The sequence below is a fragment of the Ciconia boyciana genome, chromosome 9 (genome assembly GCF_034638445.1).
Source record: "Ciconia boyciana chromosome 9, ASM3463844v1, whole genome shotgun sequence".
Taxonomy (NCBI): domain Eukaryota; kingdom Metazoa; phylum Chordata; class Aves; order Ciconiiformes; family Ciconiidae; genus Ciconia; species Ciconia boyciana.
The window spans coordinates 71570-97869 of record NC_132942.1 but is presented as its reverse complement, the minus strand read 5'-3'; the positions used below and the strand labels follow the sequence as shown (position 1 = coordinate 97869).

The 26300-nt window shown below is 42.1% G+C and overlaps 1 protein-coding gene across 2 annotated transcripts; it reads left to right on the top strand.

The window, feature by feature from the left end:
* The first annotated feature begins 639 nt into the window (after positions 1-639).
* REEP2 (receptor accessory protein 2) lies at positions 640-26090 on the top strand. Of its 2 annotated transcripts, XM_072873639.1 has the most exons (9): positions 640-760; positions 1129-1201; positions 6403-6479; positions 7648-7716; positions 7918-8038; positions 8603-8716; positions 9076-9223; positions 9530-9687; positions 12513-26090. In XM_072873639.1, the coding sequence occupies exons 1-9, from the start codon at positions 729-731 to the stop codon at positions 12585-12587; spliced, it is 867 nt and encodes a 288-aa protein (XP_072729740.1). In that variant the 5' UTR covers positions 640-728; the 3' UTR covers positions 12588-26090. The 2 variants fall into 2 exon arrangements, with proteins under 2 accessions (XP_072729740.1, XP_072729741.1); XM_072873640.1 differs by lacking the exon at positions 7648-7716.
* Positions 26091-26300: the final 210 nt, after the last annotated feature.

Below are 26300 nucleotides of genomic sequence, written 5' to 3'. Positions count from 1 at the left end.
CAGGTCCATGTAGTTCAGCAATCCTTGGCCTCTCAGCTGAAGTTTCTAAGAACCATAGCATGAGGCGACCCTGAATTATCCTGGAAAAGACAAGGAACAGCCTTCACCCCTTTGGTTTGATAACCCCGACCTCAGTATCAGCGAGTTAGCTTTGTTTTACATCCAGTTTGGGGTGAAACTGGGAGCCGTGGGACTTTGAAACGCTTTTAAACTTAACTGTCTCTTTGCAGCATTTAATCGCTGTTGTCTTGAACTACCTCGAGGAGGCAACTGTGCGGAAGATGGCTTCTCCTGGGGTCTCCATTACGCTGCCTCCCGAAGTATCCGTGATCTTAACTCAGCACTCCCTCTTCTGCCATGTTCTTACTCTCCTGCCATCTTTCCCGTCGCTCCCCTTCCTGCTGCCCTGCTGTCGCCCTCCTCTCTCCCGGGGGCGGCGGGGCCCGCTGCCGGGGCTCCCTCCCCCGGGCCGTACCGCTCCGCGGGCTCCGGCGGGAGCCCCGCCTCGGTGCGGGCGGGCGCGGGAGCCGCCCCAGCGCCGCTACCGGGCGCTTCCCCGGCGCGGGGCGGGATGCTCGGGCGCGCTGCGGCCCTTCCTCCCCGGCGCGCCGGCTCCTCCCTTCAAGCGCCCGGGGCGGGGCTGCGCTGCTGCAGGAGCCTGCCCTTTAAGAGCCGCCTACCGCCGCCGCCGAGCCCTGAGCCGCCGCCCGAGCCCGCCCGGCGCCGCCATGGTCTCCTGGATCATCTCCCGCCTCGTGGTGTGAGTGCGGGCGGCCGGGGCGGAGGGAGGTGCAGGCCGCCGTGCAGGGCCCTTCCCCGCCGGGGCCACCCCGGGGGGACGCGGCCGCCGCCCGGAGCGGGGCCGCAGCGGGGCCGCCGGTTGTGCCCCGCGGGACCCCGCTCCTCGGGGGGGGCGGCTGCGGGGCGGGTGCTGTCTCGCAGGCGGCTGCGGCCGTGTACCGGCGGCTCTGCGCAGGCTGCCGCGGCCCAAGGGCGGTGCCGCGGTGGGGGCGGCCGAGCCCCGCCTGGGGCGGTCGCGGGGGACCGGCGTCCCGCCGGGGAGCTCCCCGCAGAGGCGGCGGGCGGTGCGGGACGCCGCGAAGCGCTGAGGGTCTGTTCTTCTGGCAGGCTGATCTTCGGCACCCTCTACCCCGCGTACTCCTCCTACAAGGCCGTGAAGACGAAAAACGTGAAGGAATACGTGAGTACGGGCTCGCCGTGCCGGCGCGGCCCCCGCCCTGTCCCTCGCGGCTGCCCCGCAAGCCGCTGGCCTGGCCCCGGGGCGAGGGCTCCCGGCGGCGCAGCGGCCCCGACGGCCTCTGGAGAAGTCGCCGAGGAAGGGCGCCTGCTAAAAGGGGAGGCTTCAAGCCCTGGACGTGGGCTGTTTTTTCTCAGGAGATGATGCTGCGTGAGGGAGGGAAAGCGGGGGAAACACTGCAGTCTGGAAGCATCTGAAAGTCCAGGACAAGTTCTTTCCGCTAACTTTATCCTTACTCTGTGTCCTTTTACTGCTTTTTCAGTGCTCCTTTTGTTTTCTTCCAAAGGGCTGGGTCACTTTGCTTGGTTTGTGTTTTCCTATCAGCCTTGCTTGTGGTCATTGTTTTATGTTGGTCAAGCCTTCATCCTCCTTCCTTTCTGGAATCTTTTCCCCTTCTCTGTCTCTGTCTACACCGTTGTTACAATTACTGTATTTAAAACACCAAACGCTTTATAGCGATGCAATGTGTCATCTTCTTACAGAAGGGGTGTTCTGAGTTGATCAGTGGAGACAAAAGCTATTTGGCTAATGGGTGGGATGAGTTTCTGTTTATCTAGAGTGAGGAATAACCAGACGGAGAGGTAATATGGGTGAATAGGATATAATTTGCCAGTACTGCTTTGTGGTGCAGTCTGAGACTCTTCATCCAGCTGCCTCTGTTTGCTCCTTGCAAAATGACGTGTCAACAATAAATATTGCAGGATACAGTCCTTTTTGTCTCATGCTGCTTCAGTCCTCTAGAATTGCCTAGACCTTTCCTATGTGTTGACTTAAAATTCAGCCCACTGGTTTTTGAAGGAGATCCCAGCTGAGGTGAGAGTCTCGCTCATAGTGGACAGCTTTACAAACCACAACAACTGGCTGAGGTGTTTTGGTTTTGGGTTGTTTGTTTTTTTTTTTTTAATACCGGTCTCAGCAGAGAAGTCGAGATGTGAATGTTCAGGAGGCATCAATAACTGATACAGCGTGTTGAGTGAGTATTAGAGATATAGTTAGAAATATTATGAGCCTTACTAAACTTCGAAGGTTATTAATAATAACATTAGAAACTGAGAAGAAAGCACGAAATAAACTGTCTGAATAATACTGTGACTGCATAGTTATCTTTGAAGTCACGTATGAAGTAGTATCGTATTACTGTTGTCTTCTCTGGCCTTCCTCTTCTCTTTCCTTCCAGTTGCCGATGACCTTCATTTGTTGCATGAAATGCATTTTTTTTACCTGGAATTTTATTCTGGCTCATGACTGTCTGTCATGGAATGATTGTGTTCCAGTTACAGAATCTGTGTTAACTTTAAGACAGACTCAGATTTCAGAGTTTTAAATTGTTATGTTGAGAAGGTGGGGGGGAGGGAGGGGAACCAACCTCATTTTTTAAAACAGCCTATAGCATGCTTGTTCTGGAGCTCAAAGACCCAGTAAATATGGAGCCTTTGAATTTGCAGGCATTCTTTACAGTAAAAACCTGCTTATTTTCTGTAGGTAGATTAGCTGTTGAGGTACGTAAACACTGTGTTTCCTTGCAGAATGTAAACATTGTATTGATCTGATTTTCTTTTGGTAGATGTTACCTAAGTAGCTGTAAGACTTCCCTAATCTGATAGTGAAAAAGAAATGAGACATAGTACTTGAGTATCATAAAGTTGTCTTAACAATAATATCAACTAATCACCTGGTTGTAAGCCCCCCTAGGGCTGATGTGGAAAAGTATGGCATTCATTTTTGGGTTTTGTTTAATGCTTCATTGATACAGTTTTCTTGAAGTAAGATAGTTCTGGATTGCTGCAGCGGAAAATTTTCTCTTGTTTTTATTTTCAGTGAAAATACTGGAGTTGGTTCAAGAAAATGTATTTGAACTGCTAAAACTGATCTTTATATATAAATAATTTCTCCTTGGGAGGACTACATCAGAAATAAACATTTAGATGTTGAACTGCCATCTGCCTAATTCACTTATCTTTGGAGGGCTTCTTCCTTCTCAACATAAGTGGGAAGACAGGGAAGAAACAATTTTGTTAAACACAGGAAAGGAGGCCAATATCTGTTCAAACAGTTCTTCATGTGAAAAGTCAGTGGAAAACTTGAAGGCTCTGCTGCACATTTTCAAAGCCAGCTGCGTCTATGTACTACTACTTGCACATGGAGCTTAAGAACCAGCGCTGGTGGGGGAGAAAGATCTTACAGGCCTGTCTATGCTAGAGAGTGTGGTGTATTGAAGATTGAGTTGACACAGACCAAGCTACCACAAGCAGTCGTTAAGTGGCATCAGAGTACAGTGCAAACTTACTCTTCTTCCCCACCATGATATAAATTTATGATAAGTCCTTGAGCAGCTGTGACAAACTGCTGCTAGTAGCTCAGACCGTTTTAAAAATAATTTATTTCTTTTTATGTGTCATCTTCAGCTTTGGTCAAATCTACATTCCAATTATGCTTTTGCATTTACTGAATTTATTTAGGTTCTTGGTGCAAGTTGGGGAGACTATGTATATGCAGTTAGCTGAAGTTGGCGGTCGTCAGCTTGAGCAGCAAAGACCTGACTCCTTTTTCATGGATTGAAAAAAAAGCTATTAGGTTTGACCCTCAGTTTTTGAAGGTGTTTGTAATTGTGGATTGCAAACATCATAAGAAAAAAAATTAGTGATTCTTCCTCTCTGCTTTCTGCTCTTCTACTTTCTGGTCATCTGCACTTCAGGGGCTTCTAGAGCTAGAAGTTGGATCCTTCTAGTTTATTTAAGAGCTATATTTCTTTTTGTCTTTGGCTGTAGAGCATAGGGTGAAGGGTGGTAGGAGGAGACAGAGGGCAAGAGACCTGTGTCCAGTATCAAAGATGTGAACACGCAGTTTATTTAAACAGTAACAAAGCAATGTTTTCTGTTCTTCTCATTTCCTTGTCTAATACTCCTGAACATTCTGTTAGCACAATGAAAAAGTCTAATGAGCACTGAGCTTATGGTTTCATCAGACTCTCTACAGTGACTGCTCCTGAGTGGCGTGAGCTAATTTATGTAACCACAATAGTTTTCACTAAGAAAAAGCAGATACCGTAAGTTCATTACGTTGTATTTAATGACAAAACGTCAACTGGAGATCAATCAGTATAGGTCTCTTTCTGAATTCTTTAACCAACTCATACCTAATCCCCTGGATAGAAAGGTATCTTTTGCACATTTTGTCATCTTATTATTTGCAACCTTTTCCAGATCTTTCATGAAGATGAGCAGCACAGATCTCAACACTGATTCCTGTGGGATTCCACTGGTAACTTTCCTTGTTGTGAAAAATGGCCATTTATTTTTATCCTTTGTTTCCTCTCTTTTAACCAATTGTTAACCCTCAATAATCCTTGACAATTTAGTTTCTTTGGGTGTTTATTTAGGCCTGTTGGAAACTTTGTAGAAACTCCATAAACCCTGCCTGTAGGGGAAGTGTTATAGCAAGAGCTTATGGAAACCTTCTAAGAATTCTGCCACATTTGTGAGATGAATTTTTTTCTGCAAAAAACATATTCCTCATTTTGTTATATATATATATATATATGTGTATCTGCTAATTGCTTTTATTGCCTTCATTTTGCCTAATACTGAAGTAAGATTTACTGGTATGTAGCTTCTCTGAAATCTCTCGCCCATTGGGATCCCTTTTTGCCACCTTTGCTTTGTCATTATTCACACACTTTTTCATACAAGAGCTGATTTATGTTGCTGCACTGAAGAGTTAAGCATTTATTTCACAGAGTTGCTTTAGAAGTCAAGTGAATGACCCCTGGTCCTGCCCAAACTGATGATATAAGGGGGAAAAAAAAAAGGGCAGGAGAGCGCCATACAATAAAAGCTTTGCTACGTTCTGTTGTGAAAAACTTGCACAATAAAATGGAAATAATTTGGGCTACTAACCACTATCTTCAAAACTATCCACTGTGTTAGAGGGGTTGGAGGCAGCATAATTTTATTGGTGTTTTAGAAAGTTTTGGAGGGTCTTTCAGGAACAGATCACAAAGTTTTCCAACGCATGCAAGTTTGGGGAAATATCTGGTTTTATAACTTAATTTGCTGTAACAAAGACCGTCACTAAACTGTCCATGTAATTTTGGTGTATGGATTAACGTGTGGACTTAATATGTGGAATTTCCTTGATTCAGTTTAGTTCTCCTTTCCCATTCTTGATGACACCAAGAGTGTTAAGTTGCTTTTAGCAAAGGTGACCTCTTCTTTCCATTTATCTGCTACTTACATTTATTTTTACTTCTTAACAGCATAGAAAACTGGCAATTTCCCTTATATCGACTCTTCCACTATTCAGAATTCTTGGGTAGCAGGTTTTTATAATTCAGCTGATCCCTCTTTAGGAATAATTGGCCTGTAGCTGAGAGAGACTTGTTACTGAAACAGCAGAGTGTGAGTGTGTGTGAGTTAAGGGGGAATTATTTTATGTTTGCTTTGAAAGAAATACCTACTGCTCCAGAGAAAGGTGTGAGGAAGTAGGGAGATAGACGATAGGCATACAGATGTCCTTTGTACAGATAGCACAAAGGACGCTTTGTAAATTATACTCAAGACCTTAAACAAGAAGATGAGGTTGATGCAGCATATTCTTTGCTTTCTTACCTGCCTTGCTGAGCCTTTATTTCAAAAGAACAGAGAAATGCTCGTGTAATTTCTGGGAGTAATGATTAAGGCAGAGAATGCTTATGAATGAGCTAGAGCAAAATACTGTATCTGTTGGTTGGAAAAAAGTTTAAATCAAGAAAATATAGGGCTACAGTTGAAACTAAACTTTTGCATATGTGTGTATATTTATCACAGGAATCATGATATATGAAAGACTAACTTCTTAAAGTGAACTGCTTACTCTTTTTAGATAGCTTATTTGGGACTTTAACACTGTTGCATCACGATATTGCTTCAGGGCATGCATTCATCAGTGTATCTGTATGCATTTATTTAGAGCACATTAATCCTACGTGCTTTCCCAAACTATAATGTGCCATTTGGTATGTGACCCTCTCCATTACTGATTATATATGGCTTCTTGTTGTTGAATTCATCTTAATGTGTGGAGATGATGAGTCATTTTTACTGAGAAGACATTTTGCTTTTTTCTGGGTTCTGATGGCTGTCTATTGAGTGACTGCTCTTTTGCAGGTGAAGTGGATGATGTACTGGATTGTGTTTGCGTTTTTCACCACTGCAGAAACACTCACAGACATTGTTCTTTCTTGGTGAGTCCTTGGTGGCATGGGGTTTTTTGTTGTTTTGTTTTGTTTTTTAAAGAAGAGAGGAGTAGTGTTAGGATGCTAAGGATAAACTGTCTCTCCATTAGGAGTTTTCAATCCCTATGAAGAGTCTGCAGGTCTGTAGATATATTGTGGGCAGCAGCTGCTGTCTTAGCTGTTTCATCTCCTATACTTGCAAACAGTTAGGATAAATACACGGTATCTGTAAGAAGCTCTTCATTCATTCATAACATAAAATATTTTTGAGAAGCTGTTAATGTGAACTGGTGAAGTTTGAGAAATGGTGGTCTAAAAGACACTTACAAAAAAAAAAAAGATGGTGGAAGGAAGGGACCTGTTCTGCTTTGCGAGCCTGTTGTGTGGAGGAGCAGATCCGATGCATGTCTGTGCTCTGCGCGGTGTTTTGCTTGATGAAATTCTTTCCACTATCAGGGGTGGGGTGGAGCGGAGTCAGGGGAAGCAGGTTCTGAATCCTTTCAGTGCTGTGTGTCATGCTTGGCAATATGGAGGCCTCCAAAAATGACGAATCATCATTACATGTCTTCAGCCGAACCTTTGGAACAGGATATCTTCAGTTTCTTCATTGCGTTAGAGTTTGAGCCTTGCACACATCTCTGAAAGAATACTAGCCAAGAGTTGCATCTTTTAAAGAAACATGAAAATGGCTACACATGCCTTACAAAAGTGCTCAGCAGTTTTGCCTCTTCCTGCATAAACTTTGAAAAGCAGACAAAGATCTGAAAAGTGCAAGAGCTTTGACTTGTTCACGTACTTAAAACGGACCACTGAAAACAGAAGTTTCTTACTACTAATAGAGACAGCAGGAAGTTTGCGTTCACTTGTTTTGATCTCTGCTACTGTATCTTCCCAGAAACTTAATTGGGTAAAGGTTAGAGATGAGAGACTTACATGCTGCCTGCTGTTTTTTGTTTACACTGATCCTCCTTTTGTGTCTTATCTGAGGAGTACCTACTGGAAGTTTCAGAAACTGAGCCATCAGCCTTAGCAGGAACTTGAGCTTTATTGAGATACATAGTTGAAAACTTTGGAAAATGAGAGGGAAACGAATGTAATATTAACCCAGTGGATACTCTCTGAACACACTTCAGAATGATGAGAGTAGCTATCAGATTGTAATTTGGTGTGTTTGCAGGGCTGAGAGATGCCCTGTTTATGGAGTTTTCATGGCTATGGATGAAAGACTAAATGAGACTCGAAGAAGGTATGTCCTAGGATTCCAAAGAGGGTTCTGCTATTCTGACCCGATATATCGATTCTTTTGTTTCTGAGCCTTTATCTTGCCTTTGCTCTTTCTGCCTGTGCTGCTCTCTACCAGTTATCTCCATCTGTCTCTGTGCTGATCTTGATTCCAGTTCTCCATCTTTCTCCCCCCCCGCCCCCCCCCTTCCCCTCTTTCTCTCAGGTTTCCCTTTTATTTCGAGCTGAAAATCGCATTTGTGATTTGGCTGCTCTCCCCTTACACCAAGGGCTCCAGTGTCCTCTACAGGAAGTTTGTGCACCCAACGCTCTCCAATAAGGAGAAGGTACTCGCTTGTTGTTAGAAGATACTGACCTGTCTGGGAGCTGACTGCCTTCTGATTCAGTTATGCCACAACAAAAACTGAAATGCGTGAATCGTGCTTGTGCTGACATTAGTGGATGTAGAATGATCCTGTGTCTGACAACAATGTCATAGTGCAGCTTACTGAAGATCGTAATGTAGCCAGTAGTTTGCCTAATGCTTAGAAAGCATGTTTGGCTAACGCAGTGTCATGAGCCCTTACAGTCACTGTCAGTAGTTAAGCTCTTTGAATCACGATAGGAGCAGGATGTTCTGTAGCCATGCTGTTTTTTCACGTTATCAGTAGAAGCAACTGCTTTGTTTCAGTTGTTACAATTTGGACATAGCATATTTTAAGTAAAAGTTGCATTTGCAAGCTTTCTGTAAGTAGCAGAGAAACTGCAGTTACCCGATCAATGACAGCTGATGCTGGTAGCTTGGAAAAAAGTGTCCAGATGAGCTTTGGGTTTTTAAGGGTGATGGTGGGGAGACTTTGGTCATGTTTGTAACAAGGAGCTAAATGCCATGTTCCACATTGCCTTCCTAGGAAATTGATGAATACATTACTCAGGCTCGTGACAAGAGCTATGAAACCATGATGCGAGTTGGCAAGAGAGGGTTAAACCTTGCTGCCAATGCAGCAGTTACTGCAGCTGCAAAGGTAATGCAACACCTTCTGTAACATTCAGGAATTCCCCAGCAGTTTAGTTTTGTGTGCCAGCAATTAGTGCTATGGGTCTGTTAGGGATGTTGGCACCAATCTACTTTTCCATTCCTCCAGTTTGCCTTGCAGTTAATCCCATCCTTTGACTTAGGAAAAGTGGAGGGAGAGTGGAATGGATTTTGCTTTAACCTCTTCCCTGTTGGTCTTGGGAGCGTACTTTTCTTTTTCCCTTCTCTGTTATTTCAGGGTACCGTAGTGGGGAATAGGGCACCTTTCCTCCTCTTCTGAATGATCCCATGTGAGACGATCTTGGTGAAGGTGAAGTGCCCTTGACCCTAATTTTTATGTCCTCTTAGGGCCAGGGAGTTTTGTCTGAGAAGCTGCGAAGTTTCAGCATGCAGGATCTCACTCTGATCCGAGATGAAGATACTGTGCATATGCGAAGCCGTGAGCCACAGCTGCACCCCTCTGGTGGGAGTCTTCTTGAAACCATTGAGGATTCAGGTACAGAACACCACTGCTGGGCCATTGTATGAGGCCTCATATGGTGAGCCAGGAGGGGAGGAGGGGTTCCTTGGACTTTTCATGCATTGGGTCTCAGAGGGACTACAAGATTCCAAATTATCTGGGAGAAATTACATTGTCTTCCCTAGTCCCTTCCCATCTGCTAACACATCTCTGTACTTTTTGGATTATCTTTCTTAAGAATTGTTGACATCTCCCTTTCATGTGGTCCTTCAAGATGGGCCATTTTAGACTTCATGTGATTTTTCAAAAGTATTTGCTAAAACTTTCTCTCTTATTCCTTAGCTTCCTGTTACTCCTCAGGAGAGGAGAGCAGTGTAGCACAGAGGTCTAATGGAACCCCGTCGGAGACTAGAACAGACCCATCAGATGAAGATGCAGGAGACAAACTTCCTAAACGTACCCAGAGTCTCAAAACTCCTAAGAAGGTGACGAAAACTGAGGTGAGCTGGTGTGTAAATTATTTCCAGCACAGACGTTAACTTGTGAGCTTTGTTGGAAGGCCCTGGCTTCATAGTCTCGGTGCATTTAAAAGCTGTTTATATAAACTTTGTTGGACTAAGTCTTTGCTAGTTGAGTCCTACATCGGAGGATTTGCCGTCTACTTGCTATACTAGTCTCTAGCTTTTGTATTTTTATCGTGCTTGTAAGCCTCTGTCAAAAGCCAGGACCCACCTTTGCTTTCATGCAGGTTTTGTGTTGAAGGGTGGGGCATTAGGTATTTTGTTTTGTTGACTATATCCTCTCTCCTGTCTGTTACCGTCTGAACATATAATACTACCATGACAGCCACTTCATCCCTGGGACAGCCACTTTCTCCTCATCTAAAATGCAATGGTTCTGTATCCTCTTAGGCCTTCCTGGACTTCTGCATATTAGATATGAGAAAAATGTAATTTCCCCCTCCACACCACTCCCCGTCCCCCTCACCTAGCGGGTTTTGTCTTGAAGTTGGGATAACTAGTCATTGTTGAGCTGTCCCCGCCATATGACCATGTGATGATTCAAGATATTTACAGCCATTAAGATGGGACATGAGTTGCCTGTATTCTTATTATTAAAACAAACTATGAAAATAAATGCAATTGTGTCCAAGAGCCATTTTAGCTTAACAGTCTTTTTTTTTCAGCTGCTGGTGTGTTTTGTAGAATATGCTTTTTGAGGTGCTGCTTTCCACGTTTTGACTCTTGCTTGAACATTTCGTGTGGTTTGATTTATATGTGATAAAATGCTTCTCCCTTTTTATGAAGTTGGGGTCCTATGAATGTTTTATGAAGTTGATTCAACTCGGACTCCTAATTTTGTTTTTTTATTTTTATTTAAGATAGAGGGCTATATGACTGGCTCACATTGTTGAGCTTTTCAGGCTAACTATTAAATAATTTGGAGGAAAGTAATTGCTTAGAGCATCATTTTAAGTTGTACTGTTAACCTGATTTTACAGCGTACAGGACACCTTTGCATGTGATTAAGTACTCTTTGTAACAGAATCACAGAATAGTTGAGGTTGGAGGGGACCTCTGGAGATCATCTGGTCCAACCCCACTGCTCAAGCAATGCCATCTAGAGACGGTTTCCCAGGACCATGTCCAGATGGCTTTTGAATATCTCCGAGGATGGACATGTATATCTAAAGATGCATTTTAAATCAGCCTGGATCTTTCTTAAATTCCCAAGGCTTACTTCTGAGTTGACCCCTCTGCTTTCTTCTCCAGCATATTAGACAGGAGCAGGGAAACAAGGGGAACAAAATTTGATTCCAAGCTTCATAGTGAGGAATTTTTAAAGCGAAATTGAAATTATGAAAAGACAGTAACTATTCTATGCTGTTTATTGTGATTACAGAAATTCCGATAAAGCCCTTTGCAGGCATATTGGCTTTTATGCTCAGTCTGTTTGGATCTTCGGTTCAGATGTAGGAATTGTAGGAGGTCTCTGACTGAGATCTCCGAGATTGCCTGGAAGGGCTGAATGCATCGTAGATCATAAACGCACTCTTCTTGCCAATATCTAGAATGAAAGACACTGGAGTAAAGCGTGCAAACTAGTTCAAGATGTTTCTACGTCTTTCAGAGAACGGCATTTGGGATGGCATTCAAGATGCAGAAAAGTTACAGCAGTGAACTGTTATGTGAATTTTACCAGTTAGAAATATCACTATGTCTAATCTTTTGTCAAGACAGCTGACTTTGATTTTATTATCACACTTGTCCTGGTTTAGAATGTCTTCCTCTCATGGTTGCTATTTGATGGCTATGCTCAGAGTGATTTTTTTTACTAACCAAAACCAAATGGAATGGTTAGAATCATAGAACAGTTTGGGTTGGAAGGAACCTTTAAAGGTCCAGCCCCCCTGCAATGAGCAGGGACATCTTCAACTAGATCAGGTTGCTCAGAGCCCCGTCCCACCTGGCCTTGAGTGTTTCCAGGGATGGGGCATCTACCACCTCTCTGGGCAACCTGTGCCAGTGCCTCACCACCCTCATTGTAAAAAATTTCTTCCTTATACCTAGTCCGAGTCTACCCTCTTTTAGTTTAAAACCATTGCTCCTTGTCCTATCACTACAGGCCCTGCTAAAAAGTCTGTCCCCATCTTTCATATAAGTCCCCTTTAAGTATTGAAAGGCCACAATAAGGTCTCCCTGGAGCCTTCTCTTCTCCAGGCCGAACAACCCCAACTCTCTCAGCCTTGCTTTATAGGAGAGGTGTTCCATCCCTCTGATCATTTTTGTGGCTCTTCTCTGGACCCGCTCCAACAGGTCCATGTCTTTCCTGTGCTGAGGACTCCACAGCTGGACGCGGTACTCCAGGTGGGGAGGGTCTCACCAGAGCGAAGTAGAGGGGGAGAATCACCTCCCTCGCCCTGCTGGCCACGCTGCTGGTGATGCACCCAGGACACGGGTGGCCTTCTGGGCTGCGAGCGCACATTGTTGGCTCATGTCCAGGTTTTCATCCACCAGCATCCCCAAGTCTTCCTCCACAGGGCTGCTCTCAATCCCTTCATCCCCCAGCCTGTACTGATACTGGGAGTTGCCCCGGCCCAGGTGCAGGACCCTGCACTTGGCCTTGTTGAACCTCCTTGTTGAACCCACTCCTCGAGCTTATATGTCTTCTCGAGTTAAATAGCCTTTTTGAAACAACGGGTGATATGAGTAGGGTCATCGTGTTGTTGTTGTTTTGTCCTGTTTTCACTCTGCGTTCGTGTATCTTTCTGTTAGACATTTAGGTGTTAAACTAACCTAAGATGCCTCTTCTTCTTTCTCCTCAGCTTCCAGTAAGAAGTGTGAAAGCCCGCCCTAAGAAGAAAGCTGCAGGCTCTCTTGCTTCTGGCGAGTCGTCCTAAGGAGACCTCCCCCTCCCCAGCACCTGTCTCTGTCCCGGGATTTGCCTGTCGCTTTTGAGGGGAAACTCCCCAGCGGAAGGGAGCTGAGATTCATGTACATAACAGATACTGCTTTGTAGAGCTCATTCCAAGGCAAGGGGGAGGCTGGGATTCAGAAAATGGAGTAGAGGATACACATCCTCAGGAATTTTCTCCTTTTCATCCCTCTGTTGGAGGGAATGCTGATACGTCTGTACATAGCCTGTTGCTTTGGAATTCCCACTGTATAACCCTAGTTGGGGAGAATCTTTGCTGGAAGAACTGACTAGGGTTAGAGACATCCATTGCACAGAAGCTGGAAAAATATTAGACACTGGAGTTCCACAGGGGTGGGTGGCTCCCTAAAATGTCTTATCTTGCTCTGGGTATTCTTCTGCAGCTGTGTGTTGTTAAGAAGTGCCCACCATGATTCATCCTCCTTAAGAATGGACTGTACCTGTCATGTCCATCCCCTTTGAGAAGGTGACTAAAATGATGTATACTGAGTGCTTTTCAACATAAAGGACTAGCTCATGGGAGGAGTATGCTAGATTCCCGTTACTAGTACTGGAAGATGAAGAGATTGGGTTTTGTTTTATTTTTTCTGCAAGGTGAAGGGAGATAATTGAAAAACTGAGTAATGAAGAAAATGTGCTGTTACATGCACGTGTGGTGAAGTTGGATACAGGTATCTGTAAGAGTTAACTATTGAGAAGGAAAGTTGGGCTTCTGTGAGAGTTTGGCTCTTTTTGAAGCTACTTGAATTTTATTTCAGGTTCTGTTGTTCACTTTGATTCCTGTGAGAGCATCAGAGTGAGGTGAGTCCCATGCAGTGGGAAAAGTTGGCAGGGAGACTGTTGCTTTGCCATTTAGTGGTTGAACTCCATGTCATCCTGATGCTTGTTATTGCTGACAAATTCTTTCATTCTAGCAGATGACTGGGGAAAATCTGGCTCAATATAGTCTGCAGGCATACTTCAGAATTTCAGAAGCTCTTATCTCTCAGATTTAGGAGATCCAATCCTCAGGGCATGAGAACTGATAAATAGCTGATGTATGAATTTTGCTAATTCAGGATTCCATTTATGGGGGATAAAAAGTGGGGAGTAGGGCACAATACTGTGATTAATCAGTCCTCTTGCTTTATCCTGCTGCAGCCCTTGCACAGATTTTCTGTCTGACTGTGTGCCATGTTTATCAACGTCCTGAGACTTGAGCAATATGTAACACTTGGGACGGAACTACACTGAATGTAGAATGCGTATCGTGGAAGTGAAGTTGCAGTGCTGCAGAGAAAATTTGCATTATGCCAAGCCATACTGGATTCTAATCTATGGAACATTGCTAAGGGGAGATCCCCTGTACACATGCCAACAGAGTCAGTGGGAATTTATGAGATGAGTAGGGTTCCTATTGTTGAGATCTATATCGGGGAAGCACCATTATAGACATGGTTGTCTGAATGAATATTTGGTGGTCTTAATCTTTCCTGAAACTAGTTATCAAAGGAACCTGGCTCCTCCTTCCCTACTGAAGACCATTCTTAGCTCAAGGTGCAGGCATTTGTGTTTGCCCATGTCTTTTGCTGTCACATTTCTGAAATTACTGGTGGATTCTTCACAGAGCCTAGTATGCTGTTGACAGTGTATAGAAGCACTTCTGCAAGTAACGTTCCACAAGTATTACTGTCCTAAAGAATAGCCCTTCAAAAGTTTGTAAAGTTGAAGATTAGGACTGAATTTTTTTCTTGTTTCCCGTTGTCTTGGTGGCAAATTGTTATGAATTGACTAGTTATTTTAGGAAACCAATTAAGTTGGTTTTACTTTTATTTGTAGCTTTTAAAAATTTAAGACTTGACAGACCATGTCAGAAATAGTTGTCCTAAATTATCCACAAGGCCGTATCCAGAAGCCAGCAGAAAATCCTTGATTTGGCTTTGAGTTTTGAGTTTCACAAAAAAATCCAAGTATTTTGTCCTTTTTAGTTTGTTAGCAAACATTGTGTATGTGTCTCACTAGCATGTGCAAAGGCATGTCCTGAAGCAGGAATTCTTTCTGTTTCCAAAGGAAATTCCTCTCTCTGTAAGAGGGATAACAATCTTTACTGATTATGTGGAAGATTCAGTTGTGAGGAATTGCTATCCTAGGTTGTACTGTACTGAACAAGATAGAACCATTATTCTCTATATACCAAGTATCTCTATGACCACATTTCTTGACAAAAAATTTTTTAACTGGAAATTTCCATAGCAAATTATTTATGTAAATCATTGTGAGGGACTTGATTTGGAAGCCAAGGATTGGTTAGTCTCCCCTTATGCTGATCTTCATGCCCTTTCCTTGTGCATGCATTGTGATAGTCTCGGATTACTTGGTTTTCATACAGTGACTTTCCAGAATGTTTTCTAGAATCAGTTCATTTGTAGTAACTCTTCCTGCTTTGAAGCACAGGAGGAATTTCTGAAGACTCGGTTTTGGCATTTGGATTTACCTTTGTCTTTCTGAGCTAGGTCCTGTGCTAAGTATCTTTTACTTAGCATTGATGCTTGATGTCATTAGCCTGTGGGTAAGTACGGGCCAGTCTGACTGTTGTTGTACAAGGGAATTAAATGACTTCTGGTTGTAAGAGAGAGTCTGGAGTAGAGTCAGGGACTGTTAGCTAGTGTGTGGTACGAAGCTGATGATGTCAAGCAGCAGAACTTACCCAGAGCAAGAGCAATGTCTTAGCACGGACACTATTTTCTTCTTCCAGTACAAATGTGACTCGAGATTGTGCTCTGCTTGATCAAAGCCTCTGCAGATCTGCCACCACCCACGTGACCTCTTAGTGAGTTTCTAGATGTAGTTCTGCATTGGATGGCATGGTCTTGCATAGAAATTCTCTTGTTAATGAGAATGCTGAATGTGCTGTTTTGATAAAATGCTTTTATCGGCTGTTGTTCAGTGTTTTCAGCAGGAAATGCTGGAATGTAGTTTCTCTTCAGTATCATCTGTGGGCTTCATTGTGCAATTAAGCAAATGGTTAAATCTTCACCTAGCAGTAGAACCCATTGTGTTCAGTAAGTGTTTATACCCCTTTCCTAATATGCCTGGGCACAGAGAGAAATGCAGTAAGAGAAAATGATACCTGAAGTGGGGACGGACGGACGTAGGGGGGTGGTACCTGTGTGTCAAACTTTGTGTGCCTAAAAATTATCCTAAAATACCTGTACCATGAGATAGAAAGTGAAGTCATGACTGCCTTTTGGAAAGAAATGTTGTACCTCCGTACTTTATAATACTATGAGTCAGTGTTCTGCTGTTGGAAAAGAAAATAGTGAAATGTGGTTTCCCTTCTGAGAAACTTAATGATTTGCTGCATAAAAGGGAAAAATGTTTTCTTGCTTGGCAGTATCCTCCATGGTGGGTAAGAAATAGGAAAATACAGGGGAGACTACTGTCAGGTTTTAAACTCTACACTTCAACTAAATGTCTTAATTTCTTACTGTTCTTTATCGCATTTCTGTTTCTCCAGCCTTATGTTTCCGAGTCTGGGGGACTGATTTCTTTTAGACTAGATTAACTTCCTTGGTAGGTGGAGGGTGCATTAGAGAGAGGGATGCTGGTGTTCTTAAAACGGCAAAACTTGTTTTGGGGAAGCTACACCTTCCCCCATTGTAGTGAATTGAGTTCCATTCATTGTCCTTTTGCAGTGCTGGGCTTTCTTTTTTATACATCCCTCTTGGAAGTATGACTCCCTCACAATATACGGCCAAGTCATTTCTGCCTTGAAAAGCAAGATTTCTAGAGAACCCTGACTTTCCAGAAATTGTTATTTATTCTTTGCCATCTTAATCAGCAGGAAATATAGTGCCTTAGGAGGAAAGTGGGATAGCTATGGAGTACTCTGCTGGTTCTCTGATCTGCACATAGCATTGTATCAAGGAGGCTTGCATGTTAACTGTGGAGTGTCATTGTATGCTTGAGAGTTGAATTGAGCGGAGTTTTCCTATCTGTCTTCCAAACTCGCATATAATGCTGGAAAGTGTGGCTTATTGCCTAAGAGATAAATCGGGGGCGGGGGGGGGGGAATATCCTTCTTTCTGATGGGGACACTGTATTGTCACATTACTCTGCTACTTGCTTGGGAGATGCTGAATCACATCTCTCTATGTAACTGGTCAGTACTATAGCTTTTCTTGCTTTACCCACTAAGAATTTGTAATGTGTCACCTGGCTGAAGCATCTTGTGGTGTTGCTTTCTGAGTTGCCCTGTAAAGTCAGATATGTGGAAAACCAGCAAAGTATTCTGAAGCTATATGATCTTATAGAATCATAGAGTTGTTAGAGTTTGAAGGGACCTCTGGAGGGGTCCCTGCTCAAGCAGAGCCACCTAGAGCTAGTTGTCCCAGAGTTCCTGTGTGCTATTTGTAGTCTGGAGCCTACTGAATTTAACGTTTAAGAGCTGGTATGTACAGAAATGTCTATGCTGTATGGGCATGTGCTTTAGTGTTACTGAGGAGAAAGGATTCCCTTTCACCTTTCATCTGGAATTTGGCACTATTACAAGACGCTATAAACATAACCTGGTCTTATGTTATTTATAGGTATTGTTAAGAAGCCTAGAGGCTCTAGAAGAGATCTTAAGAGGTGTGCAGAGTAACTTTTGAGAACAATTGGTTTGAACAGAAAATGAAGACAATAAACCTGTATAGCAGCTAAGAACCTGTCTTGTGAGATAGAGTTAGAGTGGAAAATGGGCTGTACGGACTTGTCCAGGAAACACTGCTGACTTTCTGATCCTCAAGCAATACTTAAACTCTACGCTCTACAGATTAGAGCCTGATTTCTTTCTTACAGCACCTCTCTCTCTCTATGTGTCTTACCTTTCTAAGCTGGGCTTGAGCTACATGCGTTGAGATTCTTGAACCCTTCATTGCTTCAGAACAATAAAGTTTGAATTTTACTTCAGCAGGCAGCTGATCTGCAGGGAGGATCAGGTGAATATCGAGTATCTTGCATCAGTTTGTAGTAGATGTGTTGTGCTGGGGAAGCACCAGCAGGGAGCTCCAGAGGATACATTCATCTGCGAAATTACCCCCTCACACACAAAGCCTGTGTTTCTGGATGAACCAAATGCTGGACTTCGCTACGCTCATATACATAGCTATCTGTAGAATCCCAAAATTCAATGTCAGAATTGCCAGTGCTCTATTTCTGATGAGAACTGGAATGAAAATAACATGAAGTGAAAAGCAACAGTGGCAAATTGGTGGGTTTTTTCTGCAATTTCGCAGGTTATTTTAGGTCTTTGCTGCAGCTTTGCCTAAAACCTTTCCGTAAACCCCTTACAAGCAAACCATTACTTCCTTGCTCTGTTTCTCAGCTCCTATCCTTTCATGACCTGGTTATGTTTCTTACGTTTTCTCCTATTAAGCAAGGGACTACTTCCATTTTGCTGACTATGGAGACATGAACAATACTGTCTTTTAGAGCTGAAATTTAGCATTTTTCCATTATTTAATCCTATGATTAGTCATTAATCATACATCGACTTGTACAACAAGGCCTAAGGCTGGATTCCCAGGTGGAATCTGAGCATGTATTGCCAATAGCATAGTTTGATGTAGTTCCCTTTCCTTGCAGTGGGTTCTGGTGCCAATATGCTTACTGCAGACCCTTTAGACAAGAGCGTTCTGTCTGCATTTAGCCAAATAATGTTAGAAGTAATGTTTGTGGGAAGGCTGCAAAAGTGAGTGAACTCTAAAGGAGCAGGAGTTCAAGTCTTCTGTAATATATAACTGTCTGAGACTATCTAAAAGATTTGTAGCAGCAGTGGAAATGCATTGCTATACTGACTTATCAAAGATGGGGAATTCAGTCATGTTCTTTGCAGCAGGTCAGGGAGGAGAGTCAGGCTGGATGGCAAGCATATAAAATCTTTACATACAAGGGAACTAAGTTTTTATCATAAGTAATGCTTAGTAAGTTGCCAAAAAGAAAGCAAGTTGAAAATTTTTGGTGACTTCATAAAATTAGGAGGTAAATTATCCTGATCGTCAAACCTAGTATTGAATAAAAACCTTTTGTATTCATGCTGCTGCCTTTTTGAGTTGATGGACTCCTCACTTTTGACTCCTCTGTTAGATTATTTCTCAAATGTTGTCAATGTCACATAGAGATAAATTAAATTTTTATTTTGACATATGACCATGAATTCATGTCTAAATTCAGGCATGCTGAGCTATGTATGAGACAGCATTGGTTGAATGAAAGCCCAATAAGAAAATTCAGAAGCTGAGACAGATCTAGCCAGGTAAAGATGACTGAAGGACCTTCCTTGAAGCGCAGAAATTAGAGACTACATAGTGATGCTTGGTTTTGATTCAACATTTTCATGACAAAGTTCCTGTTAGCACAGAGCTGATCTAAAGGCAGTAAGGCACAGGGAGGGTTGTGAATTGCCTTTTGGCCACCAGAGGGTATAAGCATAACATACAGTCACTGAAAAGGCGAGAACAGAGACTTGTCTGATAACAGTTGAATTATGATAGGTTGAACATCAATATTTCCTATGTATGAGAGTGACGGCCCTACTTAGAAGGGGGGGGAACAAACTGGGGCTCTAATGGAAAAATACGAAGTAATACTGCAGTTAATCCCTGACTGAAAAGGCTATTTAAGCTTGCTGAGCTTTCTAATTGAGCTACTTTCCAATGAGGCTTGCTGAGACAATAGTGTTAGAGAATAACTGTCCTCAAATCTTCTTCTTGTTCATTCAAACCATTTTCTAGCTGCAGGAAGCAGCTCTGTAAATGGCAATGTTTGTGATTTATTCCCCCCCCCCCCCCCCCCCCCGCCCTTGCAATTAACCACTTTCTGTGTGTTTGTGTAGTTCAGTAGTGTTGTCCTAATTTATACTCTGAATTTTGTATTTCCTGGTAAGAATGAGTAGTTTCTTTCAATTGGATCTATATTCTGTGAAAATAGAAGCAATTTTAATCTAAAAATACAGATGTATCTAATGGTTACTATGGTGATTTGTGACCATGGCAACAGAGTTAGCATTCTGAAGAACAGATGGTTTTTTGTTTTTTGGGATTTTTAGTCAACAACCTAATTAACAGTGCAAGCATTTCAGGAAAAAACACACTGACTTTTATTTCTTAACCATACAAGATCACATGGGTACAAGGGATTTTGACATTGTCTCACATAAGATTTTTATAGAAAAGCTGATGAAGTACGGGCTGGATGAGCAGACAGTGAGGTGGATAAAAAAATTGGCCGAATGGCCAGGCCCAGAGGGTGGTGGTCAGTCCCAGGAAGTCTAATTGGAGGCCAGCAGCATACCCCAGGACTCAGTACAGGGTCTAGTCCTGTTTAACATCTTCATTAATGACCTGGATGACGGGGCAGAGTGTACCCTCAGCAAGTTTGCTGATAACACAAAACTGGGAGGAGTGGCTGGTATGCCAGAAGGTTGTGCAGGAAGCAGCAAGAGGTATATAGAGTATCTGACCTTGCATCTCAAAACATATGGGAATCCTAATAGGAACGTAATGAGACGGTCTGAGATTCTTTCTGATGTTGAGAAAGAGGAGATTTTTTATATGCAACATTGTAGATGGAGACTTACAGACTGAAGAAAGGTCCAGGACATACCAGGAGGTTGCTGTAGGGAAGAGAAATAGAATTTAGAATAGGGCTGGGGATTGTTTATTGTCAGACTTTGTAAAAAACAAACAAACAAACCGATATGTTTCTGTTCTATTTTTCCATCATATGATCAGAGTTAAATAAACAACATAGTGCTTTCAGGCAAGTGCTAAATTTCAGCTAAAAGTTGTGGATTGCCCTGACGTAGTTGAGACCACAAGAGCATATATCGCATTATAGTAAATACTTAATAATGATTTAAAGAGTTATATTTATAAGAAATTAATATATTATTGAGAGAGGTAGGAATAGGCTCTCATGACTAAGCCTTGTATTTAGTGAATGGCTATCTCTGCCAGCATAGAGCTAATGTAAAGGCTCTCTACTAGCAACACTCAATGTCAGTTTTATAAGGAAGTGTGCTGGATATAAGTTTAACCAAAGCCAAATCACAGAATTTTCCAAGCTTTCTCTTTTTCCTAGGCCCTCTTGGGGGGGAATCTAGCAACTGAATGGAAATTACAGCATTGCTGCTATCACTTGCTAATTCGGGGCAATGAATATCTTCAGTTAAATAGAACCTAAACTGCATTTAAAAGCCAATTCTTGTGAAAGCCAGCTGTTGTGACCATTCTGTACTTGCCACAGGAATACAGTAACTGATCAGTGGAGCCACTGTGGTGCTCTAAGGCTGTAACCTCAGAAAGGGGAAGACAGAGAACAGGCCAGCCCAACCTGAACTGGTTCAGCTAGTCCAGTCTCCTGTCTCTGATACTGCTCAGTCTATTTGATGACCAGTGGGCAGTCTGGAATTAACACACACATCGGAAAAGCCTCTTCCTGACACTGTCACCTTGTTACCCATGCTTTGAAGCACAGTGATGTTAAATGACTGGGTTACTGTTTTTTGGGGGGAGAGGGAGTTGTTTGAATTCTTTCACTAGTTTTTTGTAGAGTCGTTAAAGTTTGGTCACTTGCCGCAGTATAATGACTTAAATGTAGAAACCTTGAGGCACTCTAATCTCATATTATGCTTGCTTTGTCACCCAGAGTCTTTCTAGGTATCTTTTTACGTTCTCTTTTGTGAAGACCGTTAAAGAAAATCGTGGGTTATCTCTTCGATATCTTGCTTTTTTGCTCTCATTTATTTTCTCCTATTTCAAAGGACCGGTTGTTTTTCTTCCATTTCTCCCCAGAGTATGATACAAAAGGTTTTATCGATGCAGATGTGCTTTCATTCCACAAGGTGGCAGCTAATCCTTATTCCCCTTCTCAGTTATTTTGACATTTCTGCTAGAAGCAGCTTTCCTGGCCAAATTCCCCACCGAGGTGTGAGGGTCATGAACCTGTAAATACAGCCCTTCTGTTGGGGTTGAAAGAGTATTTGGAAAAGCTTATTATATTGTGTCTGTTCAGGCTGTATCAACTTGCTGAAGATTGTAGTAACTGGCAAGACAAAAAAAAGCATCATCCAAGGACTAAATTTTGCATATTACATATTGCTTCTGTTTTATGTGGGTCTCTCTTGTACATGGTGCTCCAAGCATAACAGAACACAAGTATATGGTGGCACCTCTAGACAAAAGTTGCTTTGATAGAGGCTTAGTTATTGATGTGGGTGGGGGAGAAAGGTTCAGGAAGTTAGTTATTCACTTTTTACTTCCAGTTTATTTTGACAGATAAATGTCTCGGATAATTTGAATTGAAATCTCTGTGTGTCATTACAATAGGTTTATAGGTTTATGAGTTACAGGTATGGCTTTTTGTTCTTTGCTATTGAGTTTACATAGTTTCCTCCCACCCCTGCCCCAGTTTCTTATAATTGATGCCTGTGAATATTTTTCTGTAAAAGGCTGCTGTTTTGTTATCTTCTCAAACTGTGCTCCTAAATTGTTTTAATTTATCTCCATGTCTTTCTTATGTGTTTAGTCTTCTGCCTTTCCCCCTCTCCATTGTTGAATAAAGATATGAAAATGAATACAGAGTCCTGCTATTTCTGCCATGTAAAAATCAAGGCAAGTTTTGAGAATCTGGTTTGTCCTGGCTTTGTTTCCTCACTTAGATGTTGCCTCTCAATTAGGTTGTCTCCACTTCCCAGCTGTTAACTGAGGACTTGGATTCATATCACAAGTGTATTTGTTAAGTGGCCTTTTCGCTCCTGCAGGTATAGATCCCTGTAGAATCAAATATTATTACTGTTACGCATCTAGGAGACCTACCTAAATTGCAGCTGCAAATAACTTCTGGGGAGGACAGAGGGTGGAAAGAATTTATATGTGCAAAGTTAAGAGGATGGTGAATATCTGTTTCTGGGTGCAAGTGCAGAAGCATGAATGTTTAGTCAATACTACATAGCTACTATACCTAGGCATGAAATATTAGATTGGTGAGGAAGTAATTGCAGTCTTGCAGGGCAGGTAGCAAGAACTCAGCTTACTTACTGAAAAGCCTGTGGTGCAGACAGCAGACACAGAATTTTGAAATTTCTGTGTGAAATTTCAAAATTTCAAGACACGTGAAATTACGAGAAAAAAATGGTCTATGATAAGAATTTTCTGGGGTTATCATCAACAGTTGGTCCTCCACAGGCCCTGCTAGGGAGTGAAGTGGATAGTCAGGGCTAGTAGTTGTAGTGACTGGGATAAGAGAGGAATTCAGCTAGCAGGGTTCTCCTGGCATCTTTCTACTTGGTGTTCTGGATAGTACTGAGGTCTTGAGCTGATGGACTGTGGTGTCCAGCTGGAACTTAATAACAGCAGTAATGGACTGAGTCTCTTTGATTGAGTTGAAATCCTTTTTGACTTTGAAATTCAGCCTAGCTTTTTTTTTTTTTTCTTTTTTTTCCCCAAGTATAGTTTTCCTTTGGGACTCTGGTGTAGGTGGAGCCTTTCTCTTTTCCCCCCTTGCTGTCAGTTTTTCCTGCCAATGCTATGAATGTCAACCCTGCCAGCCTTCCGCCTCCGTGGATGTCCTCATGAAGGCAGCAGATTTGCTGCTGCTTCTGTTTCAGCCAGCTCAGAGTTGACATTCCCAACTCCAGCAGTCAGGAGATGAAATGTTTATGTGGTAAATAGAAGGTGTTTGTCTGTATTTCTGGGCATATGCAAAAAATATTGTGTGGTTATTTTGCTCTGTGTATATGTCTGTGACATTTCATATCCCCATTTTTCCCAGAGGACAAGTGTATATTCATGTATTCGTTGTACACTCAAATACAGTACAACAGCACTTGACCTGTGCAGAATGATTACAGGAGCAGTTAATGAGTTGCACAGGTTTGGACTTCGAGTTTGCCTGTTTGTTAGAACACTGGCAACTCTTGAATTTCAACCTCTTCTCCTCCCGGGCTAGCAGGCTCAAGTGTAAAGTACCACTGAATTTGTGAGTTGTAGGTAATAGCTTAGAGGTGATTGGCAAGCAGCTTAGTCTGCTAGTACAGCGATGGAGATAATCCTTTTGGATCCCAGAGATTATTATCTGGTCAGGAGCATTCGTCCTGGTTTATGATGTTGACTCACTAGAGCTGTCATTATTTAATAATGTGGATAACCATGAGGCTTTGGAACCATTCTGCACATTCAGTAGGAGATCTGTGCAATTCTCATCAGCCTGACTTCCCGTGGAATGAGAGTACAATTACCTGTCCTGAGCCGGTGTGCTTTTTTTTCTGCCGGTTGGAGGGGAGATGATTTGTGTTTCTTCCTAGCATATAGAAACCATTAGAATTGTTTCTAAATCATAAATGCCATTTGGCTACATAAGACAGGGATCAAAATGGAAAACAAGGATACAAAGCAGTGAAGTGTCTTGAGCATGATGTATTTGTGCTTCTGCCTTTGATTTGACATGCAAAACCAGGCCTCATGTTCTTTCTAATGGACCATGCTGCCGGCGATGATCAGTGAAACACTAAGTTTCATTTTAGAGCCTCTTACTCTACTGGCTATAAGTGGTAGTATCGGGATACAACAGTATATCCATGGTGTTCTGTTTTTAGCCTTAAAAATGTGTCTGAATTGTTACACTTCATATAATTGTGCCCAGCCATTTCGCTGCTTTTTATCTAATCTGTTTTGGTTGGCTTGTGTTTACTTTATGAAAAGCTTTTCTTGGATGGTGTTAAGTGGGTGAAGACCCTTTTGAAATGGGTACATGTAAAGAAAAGGATCAGAGATTCTACGAGAGAAATGAAGAATTATTTCAGGGAATGTCTGTTTAAACCCTCCAAACAGCTTTTGCACATGTTTGTATATTGGTGAATTACAGGTGAAGGAAGCCAAAACTTCCAATTCCTTAGCACCAAAGAAATATTGTCACTCTAAACTCCAAGAAAGCTGGAAGAGTGAAACCTGTGCTGACTATGGACAAATAAACACAGCTTTTTAGTTAAAACTTTGTTCTCTTAATCAGAATAAATTCTTCAGCACACAAACTAAATAACTGTGATTATACATATCAAAACAGTTTTCCTGATAGACAGTACAGGAGCAATGTGGTTCTGGTAGGAATGCAAACATGCTGTTGCTATGGAGCTGTCATCTGCCATCATCATAGTAAAAGACACTGCAAATGCTGCCGTACTCAGCCTGCAGAACAAGCAGTCATAACCTTAATTGATTTTTACAGAATTCATTAATTATATGTTCTAGCAGTGAAATAGGAGAAACAGGCCCACCAAAGTCATTTGGATTCTTTTCAGAAAGTGAGCTAACTCATGTGCCACGATTTATGGTAAATTTCCATGCAACAAGAAAGCAAAAGCCAGAAGCAGGGACAGAAGACCTTATCAATCAGCATGTAGGTACAACAAAGCCAGTGACCAAGAGGAGCATACATCCATTGAATGAAGTCACTGTACGCAGATGTACATAGCTGTGGTAGAAGAAAACACCCACCCTGAGAAGTGACTCAAGGAAGATGTTAAACAATTAGAACTATGAAGTCTGGAAAATCCTGGCCTGTTTAGAACCACTCAAAATAGAAGAAGAAAGAAGTAATTGAATACGTTGTTTAGTTTAAATTATTCATTTAATCCTAATTTGACACAGTCATTCCTATAGTGCATGCATCTCAGATGGATTTTGCGGGCATAGAAGATGGTATTTTACTAAACTTTACATACCTAAACCTTTAAATGTCATCTTATAAAATACACTCTGATTTGAATTTTGTGCATTTTGCCTGAATCCTTTTTTGTGCAGAAGTGTTCGGTAATGAACGTAGATTCCTTAAAAGTAGAATGACCTTCTCCCCGCATGTGAGGTTATGCAAACGAAAATTCCATACAGTGATCTTTTCTTTCTTCCATAATATATACCAAATATTGATCCAACGATTTCTTACTGATCAGTACATCTTGTTTTCTAGAGTTCTTTCCAGGTGATTAAAGACATTATTTCTTCTTGGAAGAGAGTCCTTTCAAGTTGCTTTCCCTCCCCCTCCCCCCCCCCAATTCATTTATTGCCATGATTTTTCTTTAACCCTCTGATGATGTCATCCTGTACCCCTGAAATCAAAAGGAATTTAGCTGTTAGATATTGTAGATTCCTTTGGTTTTCATATCTATGTTCAACAGCTTTTACAATCCATCTTAACTTGCATTATTTGTTTTCTAAATGAATGGTTTTAATATATGATTCACTAATGACTCTGCAGTGTATCCAGGTTTTAAACTATTCTACTGAGTTCCTTTTCAACAGCACTTCTGTTATCTTATCTTTGTAGGTCTTTCTCAACATAATTGTTATCTCGGAAAATTAAAAATCTGGATATATAATTAAATGTGGTAAAAGTTCTTAATAAAATCGATTCTGAAATTGCCTGTGAGGGAGCTTAAAGTATATAATTTCATGTCATATATAATATTGCATACAATGCACTTATCCCAGCATTCCCAGAAATCATTTTCTTTGATGCAGTGGGTGCTTAGTATGTGATTAAAGCTTGAAAGTCAATACCATGTCTTCCTCGGTGCCTGTGAGTATACTGCTGGCCTCTCTCATGCAGTAAATTCTGTCAATTTGTTCTTATTTGCCTGTATTGAACGCAGAGGGCTTTG